We start from the raw sequence: 12542 nt of genomic DNA, 5'->3' as shown, positions 1-12542 counted from the left end.
TGCGCCACTGCAAAACAGCTAAAAAAGCGTACTATCAAAATCGTCTGAATAGCTCTAAAAGTGTTGCAAAAGAAACTTGGTCCATAATTAACGATCTTCGAAATAAAACAAACACAGTTCAAATATTTTTCCCTCTAAAGCCCGAAATCTAAAGGAATATTTCGTTAATGTAAGTAAAAATATAATATAAAAAATAACAAGATCCTATTTCCTATCTTCCCAATTCAAAAAAGGTCTCGAATTCATTATTTACAAGACCAATTGATAAATCTGAACTGATCCAAACAATCAGTAGTATCAAAAGCAAATCTTCCTGTAGTACTGATGGACTATCCATAAAAATTTTCACAAATCTCTCATGTGTTGGAAGTCCTGGCCTCACTAATTAATCATTCCTTTGAAAAAGGTATATTTCCAGAGTGCCTAAAGACAACCATTATTATTCCTCTTCATAAGGGTGGTGAAAAATCTAATGCCTGCAACTGTAGTTCTATTGTCTTACGACCGGTAATATCCAAAATTTTTAAGAGTCTTATAAAAACCCGACTTATGCTCTTTCTCGTTGAAAACAACATTTTATCACAAAATCAGTTCAGCCTTTTATCTAATAAATGTACCAGTGATGCTATGTTTTCTGTACTACTTGAGGTTTACTAAGCACTAAACAATAATCTTTACACTGCCACTGTTTTTTGTGACCATGTCAAAGCTTTTGCTTGTGTAAATCACGACATTTGATCAAAAAACTAAATTTCTACGGAATTCGAGGTATTTCTTTAAATTTATTCCAATCTTACTTGGGAAATAGGAAACAACTAGTTAGAGCAAACGATACTAACTCTAGTCACAAAAGTATTGTATGTGGGTACCACAAGGTTTAGTATTGGATCCTCTACTTTCCTTTATTTTTATAAATGACATCACTAATTTAAAAATCGATGGAATTTTTTTTCTTTTTGCTGATAATATAAGTATCACCTAGAGAAACTCTATTATTGGAACTCTTCATGCAACTATAACTTCTGATCTACTTAAAATAAAAACCTGGTCCGACTCTAATTTACTCTTTTTTAAAGTGGATTAGACAGTAGCATTATCCTATAAAGGAGCTCTCCAACCCTTGCTTCTTAATAACAGCCAGATTAGTATCGTTGATTCTGTAAAATTTCTTGGTATTTTTATAGAGAGCAACCTTAAATAGTTCCTTCATATCGATTTGTTAAGTAAAAAACTATTTTCAGCCTGCTATGCAATAAGATCGGTGTTGAAGAAAATCAATTTAGCATCTTCCAAAATAACATATTTTTCTGTGTTCGAGTTTTATCTTCGAGATGGTCTTCCTTTTTGGAGTTCTAGTACAGCTGTCCAATCTGATGTTATTTTTAAATTACAAAAAAGAGCAATACTATATCTTTTTGGCCTTAGAAGAACAACCAATCGCAGAAGCTACTTCACAAATCACGGAATTTTAACGCTTCCATGTTTTTATATTTTATAACCTGTTTGCTTAATTCGTAAACACCTAAATGTTTTTTCAGCAAGATCTAATCGTGACTACTCCACCAGAAATTCAACCTTTGATGTTTATTTACCGATCCCGTCCACTGAGTTAGTAAAGAAATCTATATTATATTTGACAAAAAAACTGTACAATCCCTTTACAACTTAAACCTACATCTTTCCCATGTTCCGTAAAATGACAAAAACCTTTCTCTCTGAAAAACCATATTATTTAGTAGAAGTGTTTTTTAACGAATACCGAATAACAGTACCTTTATAATTATACAAGTAACTAAAATATTTTTATCTATATTTGAGTATCATTATGCAGCAACTTTAACTTATTAGTTCGTAAGGTTTTATTATGCAATTTCCAATTTATTTAAATTTTGCAATAGATTGTTTATTTTATCTTTTATTTTGTGACATTGACGATTTATGTCATTTCAGTAAATTGTAATTGTTATTGTTATTTTCTGGTTTTTTGTAAATTTTTTCCATAAAATTGTACAATTTTCAGTGAATATAAAGCATTATTTCTATTCTATTTTTCGACATATTTTATTGTTATGTTTTTATTAATATAATTTATTGTTTGTATTTATTATTCAAGGTTCTACACTTATAACACTTAAAAGTTTATTTAAAGTCTTTATTTGTACTCATTTATTTTACACTTAATAATTATATAATTTATTTACATTTATTATAATACGTGCGTTACATTTTAAAACGCGACGCGATATTCGAAAACTAACTTTACAACTTTACAACTTTACAACAGAATTCATTCTTTAAATATAAATTCCCGTTATTCGAGAATTGCGAAATCCCATCGAAGAGCCCAGAAGGTTGCTCAGACTAGTTTTATTCGGCCTCCATCTGGAAATTTCAAGTCGTGGGTCATCATCATCATCATTGGCTTTTACAACTCTTCGTGAGTTTTTGCCGCGTTTACTATTGCCTTCCATTGATTCCGATCCTGTGCTATTATTTCCCATGGCCTTACTTCCATCTTCTTCAGGTCTTCCCTGACTGCGTCTTCAAGTCGTGGGTGACTCATCATAATTCAAGTAAACAGGTCTTTCAACTGAGCGCTGAAATAACTAGAATAGAAAAGAATTAGTTATAATATATTTACAGTTTTATAGGCCATGATATTTATCGTAACATTATCATTATTCCTATCTACTATAAGCTTTACTTTACGCCACATATTGGCATTAAGTAGATTTTGAAGTGAAAAGTATAATGAGCTTACTCACAAATTTTCTTGCAAATCGATGCATATAAAAAAAGTCTGAGGTTTTCTCCTATTTTTACCATCATATCCTATCCTAGACTATATTTAGAAAAGAACCAAAGTATAAAAATAGTTTAATTCCACGAAATCACATTTAGCCACAACAACGTGGTATCACCTACGCTTGTACAGGTAGGGCGGTTAAGGTAAAGCTATTTTATTAGTGAAAATGAAATTTGTTATTTTCTAGTTGTATTCTTTCGATATGTTATCATATTATTATATTGTTAACTTTGTCTAAACCTGTTCGTACTGTCGTACTGAAAATACCAAGACGTGTTTTAAATGTAGATAATCCAATTGCTAACCTATATATACATTACATGTACATTATTGCGAAAAAAAATCGTTGTCTTTTAACATTGGTAATGCTGTGGATCAGACCATCTTTTAATCCAAACCAAATTTAGATGCAGAGTTAACAAAAAAAGAACCGAAAGGCAACAAAGAACAAACAAACTGGACCTGGAACAACTGAAGATTCAGGAATGTAAAGAGAAGTTCGAAGAAGAAATCGCAAATGAGTTAAGGACGCTAGAACTGCACTTCATAGAGGCCAAATACAATAATATCAAAACAAGAACTGGGAAACAAGAAAAAGGCGAGAACAGGAGCATGGTTCGAAGACGAGTGCCGACAAGCAATAGAGAAAAGAAATGAAGCACACAAAATGTATATAACGAGATGAACACGGGAAAGATGAACGTCATTCGAAGTCGCAAGACGCGTCCGGCGTGATCCTTAAGCAGCTCATTCGCGGATTTATCGGCTTAAAATCTATAACCAAGTGCTTGACTTTATTATTGACTATATAGTCCAGGAAATGAAGCATTTCACCTCGCAATTTTTTCGTGCTGCGTGGATTGACTTGAAATTTCAACAGAAGGTAGGTAATAGCCTAAGGATCAAAACCTATATCGAACCAAAGTGCACCAAAGCCTTGGGGGTGGTTGCCACCCCATCTCGGGGTGAAAAATTTTTTTTACGTTTTAACCACAGGTTTCGATTAAAAAAGTGATTAAAAAAAAGAAAGTGACAACTTTTAGACGAAAAAATCGACGTTTTTAATCGATTTTTCGCGAATAACCCGAAAATGGTGCATTTTATCAAAAAAATTGTACAGAACAAATTTGTAGCTTTTAAAAAGACAAATACAATTCATTTTTTAAAATGTTTTTGCGATATAATAGGAACCGAAATACGGCCTATCAATGTTCAGCGGTTTTCTTCAAATGCCAAATTTGAAGGATTCAAAGTCAAATATCGGGAAAATGATGCATTTTTGGAAGAAAACTCATAGAACCTTTTTTAAAGAGCATAAATAGACTTATCATAAAGAAAGACTCTAGCTCAAAAATTGAGTGAGTTATGATGAAAATAAGGTCAATACCTCATTTTTTTTACGAAAAAGTCGATGAAAACAACCCCCTAACTACCCCCATAATTAAAATCGATCTTCCCCTTCTGCAATTCTCTTTGTACATGTATTGTTAATACGTCCAAGAAGTTTGACCCATTTAAAATGCTTAGTTTTAGAAAAAGTATAGCTTAAAGCAAGAAACGATTTACAATTTCATATTTTTTACCCTTCTTTTTTTAAATATCCCCGAAAATACTGAATATATGAAAAAAATAAAAAGTACTAAATTGTAGCTTTTTTAATAACTAAAATTTTCCTTTATTTAGATTTGTTGTACAATGAATATTTGGCGAGATATAGCCGTTTAAAGCATCGATTTACGATCAAGCACCATCTTTTTCGAGCCCTTTAAACTCACCCCATTTAAAAACCAAGGGTTTCAAAAAGATTTAATTCACAGATCCTTGTAGCTCTTAAAAACCTCTACAAAATCGTTTTTGAAGAAACACTCTATCGTTAAAAATGAAGGAAATACGTTAAAAAAACCTATTAATATATGTAAATATTTTCAACTATTTATGTAAATGTATAAGAATACATGGTGCCTTTTTATGTTGATAAATTTTTTTGTATTTAATTCTACTTTTTTCAATTTATATCTATTAAATTAGTTTATAAAAACTGCAATGTTGTAAAGGGTGATTTTCAAAAGTTGAAAAGTGGCAAAATTTTGGCAAAAAATTGTTTTCACCTATAGCACTCATAACAATTGATTTTTAAGGGTTGAAAATTTATGAAATTGTATTTTAAAGTATAAAAAAATCACTATTTAACTAATCCAAACCAAATTTCACTCATCTTAAGATTTGTAATGTTATTTTACAATTTTTGAAAATTAGGGGTAGTTTTCACCCCTAAGAACAATCAGGGTTCATCGGCATGAGATAAACTATAAAGCAGAGGGTGAGTTGAGCTTAAATCCAAATTTTTATCCAAATCGATCCAAGGCGAAATCATTTTTTTAGAATTAGTAATTTTTTTACATTAATCTCTAACAAGGGTTGCTTTTTAAGGGTTGAAATGTGATGGAACTCTATTCAAAAGTATAAAATAATCATTATTTAACTAATTCAAACCAAATCTTACCCATATTCAGGTTTAATATGTTATTATATAATTTTTGACAATTAGGGGTAGTTTTCACCCCTAAAACCCTTCAGCGCACTTCGGTTCGATATAGATTTTGATCCTTGGGCTATCACCTACCTTTTGTTAAAATTTCAATTCAATCCATGCAGGACGAAAAAATTGCGAGGTTTTAACTTTTTTTGAGCTTCATTTCCTGAACTAATAAAGGCTATCCCAAATTCATGTCTGGTTCTATGGCCACTATAGTATATATTGTAGTTTGCTTTTTGGATTATGCCATGGCCTGTCCATCGTATTAATAAAATACATAAGCATCAAAATGTTCCTTGTTATGACTTAGATTTTAACACACTAATCAATCCAATACAGACTTTAAACTGTAATATTGAGAAAAATGAATCATCTAACAAACAAAAATTCATTTGATGAAAAATACGCCAATGGTATTCATTTGATTTTCAATTTCTTGTTGTGAGATATTAAAGTTTTGGCGAAAGTAATTTCCGTATTGATTGTATTTAAATTATTTTAAGACTACAATCTGTTTAAAGATTATAAAGATAAAGATTATTGATGACAGTATGTATTATCATCTGTTTTTTATTAATATATATTTATTAATAAAATTTTAAAGTGTTAGTAAACAATGTTTATTGTTTATTTTTTTTACAACTCATGTTTCTTTGAAGGTTTAATAAACATAATTTTTATTGTTACGTAATATTTTGTTTTTGAGTAGAGATGATATAAATTATTTGATTTTTGTTGTAGAAGATAATATAATAATTCTTCTAAAGTATTTTATTGAATATATGATCTTTTTTTACAGCTTATGGTTAGATATGTTAATTTTTCTAGTTTTTTGTCGATAATTTGCTGATATGTTTTCTGACGTGTGTTTTTCTAATTATTTTTGAGTTCCTTCATAAGTTTCAGATTAAAACTTATTGGAGCCCATTTTGTTTTACAGTTTAGCTGTATTTAGTGTCTTTCTTTGTCAAACTTTTATATTTTGTTATCTAATTAATTTCTATCGTTTGCCTGTCTATTTTGATCTACAATTTTTTACCATCTATATCCTTACTTACCCCAATAAAGCTTACTGACTTGAGCAACGTGGTCTTCGTTGAGTTTTGTGAACGAGAAGCTTTCTATTATCAACTTTTGTCAGCTTTTTCGCGACAATGTTTGTAAAACAACATGTGTGCTTTAGGAATTAGCAAATAAAAATTAAGATCTGCAATAAAAAATGAGAATAGTGAACTGCCGAAAACTTCTTCACTTCTTCTTCTTCTTTAAACTTCTTTTACCTACTAGACTATCGGATTTTTTGTTATGTTGGTATCTATTCTCTCTGTTGTTTCTCGGTATCATTTTCATTTCTGTGCGGTTCAGTCCTTCTTGCTTTAAATACAGTTTGTCAAAACTGCCCACTAAAATTATGGAAATTATCTTAGTAAGACAAGTAAGCTCGAGCTGTTAAAGTACGTTTAAAAATCAGGTAGAGGGGTACCGGCATTCATCCATTTCTATCTCTCTGAAGACTTTCTCTGTCTGCTTTCTGCGTAGATGGGCAAAATATCGTAAGTCATTCCTAGTCTTCACAAGTTATACCTGGTTTTATAATTTCATTTGTCCAACTTTTTCTTGGTTGTCCTTTCTTTCGTTTCTTTAGTGTTTTAGTTTCTGATATTCTCTTTTGCCATCTTTTTTCTCTCATCCTCTGTAGGGTAAACTGACCCATAGTGGGAATTTCACTCTCCTGGCTATTTTATCTTCGCGGCAGAGCTATATTTCAGTGTGTGTGTGCTATCAGTTGAAGTGTGTGATCAGCTGAACATTTTTATTTCCATGTTCCATTACCATTTGGTATGGATATTTAAAACATACATAACCGCAATATCGTCTTATTTTGTTTAAACGTAGCTTTACCACTTTGATAAAATTTTTGGTCATTTGTATTTTGATGCGCCATGGTCCATAGTTGGAATAAAAAAGCGGTCTATACTGGAATATGGTAACATAATGCTTTTTCATATTGCTAAATGCTGCTCTAGCTCGTTCTATTCTCGCCTTAATTTCTGTGGCCTGTTCCCATTTTGCATTTACGTTGGTGCCAAGGTACACATAAGATTCTACATGGTCAATTAGTATGTTACTTATCCGTAACTGTCGAGCAAGCTGTTGCTTCCTGCTTATCAGCATCCACTTTGTCTTCTTGAAGTTGAGGCTCAGGTCGTATTCCTCACTAACTGAATAAATTACCTGCTGTAATTCGTCTATGGTACTGGTAAGGATCACCGTGTCGTCGGCATATCTTATATTGTTCGTTAACTCGCCGTTTATTTTTATGCCCTCATTTGCATTTTCCATACATTTGTTAAATATTTCTTCGGAATAAATATTGAATATGAGTGGGGATAATATACACCCCTGACGGACACCTCTTTTGATCTGCACACTTTCAGTGAATTCGTTGCCAATTTTTGCTCTTGCTGTTTGACCTCAGTATAGGATTGCCACAATTCGAATGTCCTTGTCGTCAATACCTGTCTTTCGCAGAATATCTATCAATTGTTCATGATCTATCAATATTTGACTCACATTTATCATATATTCTTCTATGAATGATCTTAGTGAACGCTTTAGTGACATGATTGATCAAGCTTATAAGCCGGTAGTCATCACAGATCTGGGCATTTGGTTTCTTCGGGATTGTAATAAATGTTGACTGCAGCCAGTTCTCCGGGATTTTACCGCTATTATATATGTTGTTAAAAAGTTCAACTAGATTATCAAGGAACTGTTTGTCTGATTTACATAGGATCTTTAATATTTCGCAGGGTACTTTGTCCGGACCTGCTGACTTATTGTTTTTTAGTGCTGCAATGGCATCTTCTATCTCCGATTTAAGGATTGAAGGTCCTGTTTCTCCTTCTCCATATAGGTGATCATCAGTCCTGTCAGATGCAAATAATTTTTCTATGTATGATTTCCATGTTTCTAAGATCGTTGATGGCTCCAAGATAAGATTTCCATCGCCATCTTTTATGCTGTTGGGTGACTTATTGAATTTCCTCTTGTTTGTCATTGATTTTATTTTTTTGTGCATATTGTAACTGTCGTATTTTCCCTGCATTCGTTGGAAAACCATTTTTCTTTGGCTTCTCGAATTTTCATTCTTATGATTTTGTGGATCTGCTGGTATTTTTCTGCATTTTTATTCTTGAATTTACGTCTTTCATCCATCATATCCATTATCTCATCAGACATCCATTCTTTCTTCTTCCGTCTGTCACGCTTTAATATAAATAAAGGATTACTTGAAATTATTATTAGTTTGATTCCTTACATCCATACCCATGCATAGGTACCCTTACTATAATTGACAAACGCTTAATCAAGGTGCTATACACTTTTGAAAAAAAAAAACGTCCCACTATGGACCAGTTTACCTTACTTCAATTAATTCGATCCAAAAATGTTCTTAAACAAAGTTATTGTGCATCCAGTAATTTTCTTTAGTAATCCACTATTATTCTTTTTCCCACATATATCAATATTGGGGTTAATCTGTTATTGCACTCATAACATCAAATATGGACATCAGTATCGACTTTTTATTCAACTTCTGTTTCAGACCAATTTTAGAAGCCTTTAAGTCAGTTTGCCAAGACGCGTCTCCAGATTTGGCTAAAAAATGTGGGGATATCGAAGACATGCCTTTGTGCGCAATGAAGCTGAAATATCCTGATATTACTTGTAGTCCAAACTTATCGTCTCCGTTTTATTATAAACTAGGAGGATTATCTTGGATTAAAGTCACCTTGCTGAACGATTTAATACAAATAATAAAGACATTCGAATCAACTAAGAATGGCAACCCGAACTATTATACCATAGTAGCTGGAAATACATCAAAAGGTAAGATATTATTTAGTAATATGTAGTTCCAAGAATCGTCATCGTTCACGATTTTCAAATCTATAATCCTCTCTAATTAGGTACATAATATGTTATCCTGGTAATTTGATTTATTTTCACTTTTTTGTTAATTTCTTGTCTGGGTCTTACCTTATTTGTAACTTATTTCAACATTTTTTTTTGCATGTGGTGCTTCTTTTTACAGTCTACTATCTTAATTTTCTCCATCGCTGTTCATGGTCAATTGTTTTCTATAAGATTTTTAGCTTTCATTATCACATATTCTATCTCAGGTGTCCAGAAGTACATACATACGCATATTTTGAGAGTCCTTATAGTTTAACAGTCTTATATAGTACATATAAATAACAGTGGTAAACTTTCTGAATTCACTAAAAGCAGTGTATATAGAAAAGATGGTTAGGTTAGGTTAGTGGTAGTGTACAAAAGTTGAAAGTGTTTTCCAGTCTGCCGAATTTTGCCAACTGCGTGTTGACAAAAATCATTGAATTACAAGCTCAGACATATTTTCTATGTATGTATATTAATAATTATCATTCCTACTCCAATAAGCCAGATGCGGGCTTACTATTATGGATCTGCGTATCGAAGATCGTTAACTAAAATCGCTTATACAGGACGTTTCAAAAAAAGGTAACACCGTCTTTAGATTAGGTAAAAAACTGAAAAATAATTATGGTTTACGCTTAGTAAAAAATTTTTGTAACGCCATCAGTTTTCAAGATAAAGGGCGTTGAGGAAAAAAATGTTACAATTTTTTTACGATTTTGCCGAAACTACTAGCAACATTATAATAAAATTTTATACGAATACGAATACTAGCTGACCCTGCCACGTGTTGCTGTGGCTCGGTTGTTATTATACGACTAATATTATGTTCAATTTATTTAACAGAGTTAAGTAAATATCGTTAGTGTAATAATTCGCATAGTGCGTAACTCCATTTTATAAAATTTTACAGGAGAGCGAAAAAACTAATTTAAATGATTAGACTTGTTACCGATTGGCAATAAATTAGTTTTTACGACTACTAGTCAACTCAGATAGAATTTGAATGTTCTATTTTTGGTTTTTAGATTAAATATTGTTTATGTTTTAAATAAAATGGGAGATACGAAAACTAATATTTTGAAAACAAAATGGAAATAGGTACGCATTTTTCTGAAAAAAGTTTATTAATTTTTTTAATCCAAATAAACCAATAACACATCGGTAATTGTAACAGAAAAATGAATGCTTAAAAAAATTTTAAATCAGAAAATATAAAATGAAATAAGCACAATTCTAATTATGAGGTAACTGATCATAAAATAAATGATAGTCCTGTTGTATACTTTTCTTTAGTTGTCACAAACGGCGTTATCTAACTGCCCCACGAACTACCTAGGCCCATTAATCCCAAGTACCTGCTGCCCCATTGCCAAGAAAATTGGGGATCAAGTCTTAATGACCGGAAATTCCAAATTTGATTATAGTTGAAAGTAAGAATATAAATATTTTCAGTTATTCACTTCAGTTGCAAGTATTATGGTATAGTGTTATGTCTTTATTAATTCTAATTTATTGTTCTTATTTTAATTTACTAAAACACGATAATTTGTATCAATTTATTAAACCACTGTACAACAATTTATTTGACTAATAATTACATAATTTATCTATCGGACGTTATAATTTAAACGCGAGCGCGAGCTTCTTTTTTGACTAACTGTTTTCTCCAAAAAGGTCCTGTTATATACCCAGTACCGTTAGACTAGAAAAGTCGATGGCCGTCTCGACTAGACAGAGCGGCGAAATGGTCTCTCAAAACTGGTATGTTTATATCGGCTAGTCTCCAGAAAGTTCGATTGTTGATCTTTTTATAACGTAGGGGGACCCATCGTGTGTCAGGTAGGCATTACCTAGAAAATACGTGAATGAATGAGAATATTAGTAATAAATATATTTACGGTTTTGGGTCAAAATTGATCGTAACAATAGTTTTGTCCGTTAGTGTTTAACTTTTAAATGGCGAATCCAACGACTATGTTTAGTCAAAGGGGAGAACTTTTATTAATAATTAATGAATATAAATATTCAAAGGCCCATGTCTCAAAAGATGGAAAAGTTAGATGGCGATGCATCAAAAAAGGGTGCCAACAAAAAGTGTACACAAAGAAAGGTGATGAAAATTACGTTATTCTTGAAAAAGCATCGGTGGAGCATAATCATGCTCCAGATATCCACATTGGCCGGCAAATTTTTAGTAATTATACAAAGAGGAAAGCTATAGAAGATATATGTGAAAGACCTTTGAAGATTGTCCACAAGGAATTGAGGGAGGAAAATTTCAGCAATTTTTAAAAAAATCATGCGATAAGTACTCTACTCTGTAGGGATTTTTCTAACATGCTGTTTTGCATATTATTGCATAGTCAACAGGTACAATAATTGTGGATTTTCGAATCAATCTTTCTATCGTAGAATGCATGCTATCTGCCTCCATCTGGGTATGACCTTTCTGGAGATACTTTTCTATTATAGTTAAATATTGAGCCTGTTGCTAAGTTAAGAGGGCGTTTGCTAACACAGAATTTCTGGTTTGAGCAGCGTAACCATCGCTATACAAAATATAATTAGTTTTTTTAAAACAGGGAGCGAAAAAGTGCGGAGGATATAGGCTAATAAGTCTAATGAGCTAGACACTAAAACTTTTTCTTAAAATTATACATCGCAGAATATACAAGCTATGCGAAGAGAGAATACAAGACACACAGTTTGGATTCATGAAAGGCGTAGGTACAAGAGATGCACTGTTTAATCTACAGGTATTATTCCAAAGATGCAGAGATATGACTTGCAATATCTACATCTGATTTGTGGACTACCAAAAAGCATTTGACACAGCTCAACGCCAAAAAATGATGGATGTTTTAACAAAAGCCCAAATAGATGATAAAGACCAGCGTATAATACAAAATTTATACTGGAACCAATCAGCCACAATAAGAACAAATCTTGGAGATAAACCGACAGAAGCGATCCAGATTCTACGAGGCGTTAGACAAGGATGTATACTTTCACCTATATTATTCAACCTATATTCCGAGGAAATATTTAGTGAAGCCTTGGAAAATTGCGAACATGGAATCCTTTTAAATGGAGAACGCCTAAACAACATCCGCTATGCATATGACACCGTTAGTTTTGCAGACAGTTTAAACAGTTTACAGCAACTAATAAACAAAGTTAATGCAGTAAGTGAAAGATTTGGACTACAAGTAAACATATCAAAAACTAAATTTA

At 31.9% G+C, this 12542-nt stretch overlaps 1 protein-coding gene across 2 annotated transcripts in view; it reads left to right on the top strand.

Annotated features, from left to right (window-relative positions):
- Positions 1-12542, top strand: part of LOC140447303 (uncharacterized) — a 108406-nt gene that overhangs the window by 39617 nt on the left and 56247 nt on the right. For both annotated transcript variants that reach the window (XM_072539892.1, XM_072539894.1), the window contains one exon: positions 8953-9236. In XM_072539892.1, the coding sequence (XP_072395993.1) occupies positions 8953-9236 (284 nt within the window). The remainder of the gene's footprint in view (positions 1-8952; positions 9237-12542) is intronic.

Source organism: Diabrotica undecimpunctata, chromosome 8, assembly GCF_040954645.1.
Source record: "Diabrotica undecimpunctata isolate CICGRU chromosome 8, icDiaUnde3, whole genome shotgun sequence".
Lineage (NCBI taxonomy): Eukaryota > Metazoa > Arthropoda > Insecta > Coleoptera > Chrysomelidae > Diabrotica > Diabrotica undecimpunctata.
Note: the sequence above shows the minus strand (reverse complement) of the source record. Positions and strands in the feature narration are given on the sequence as shown.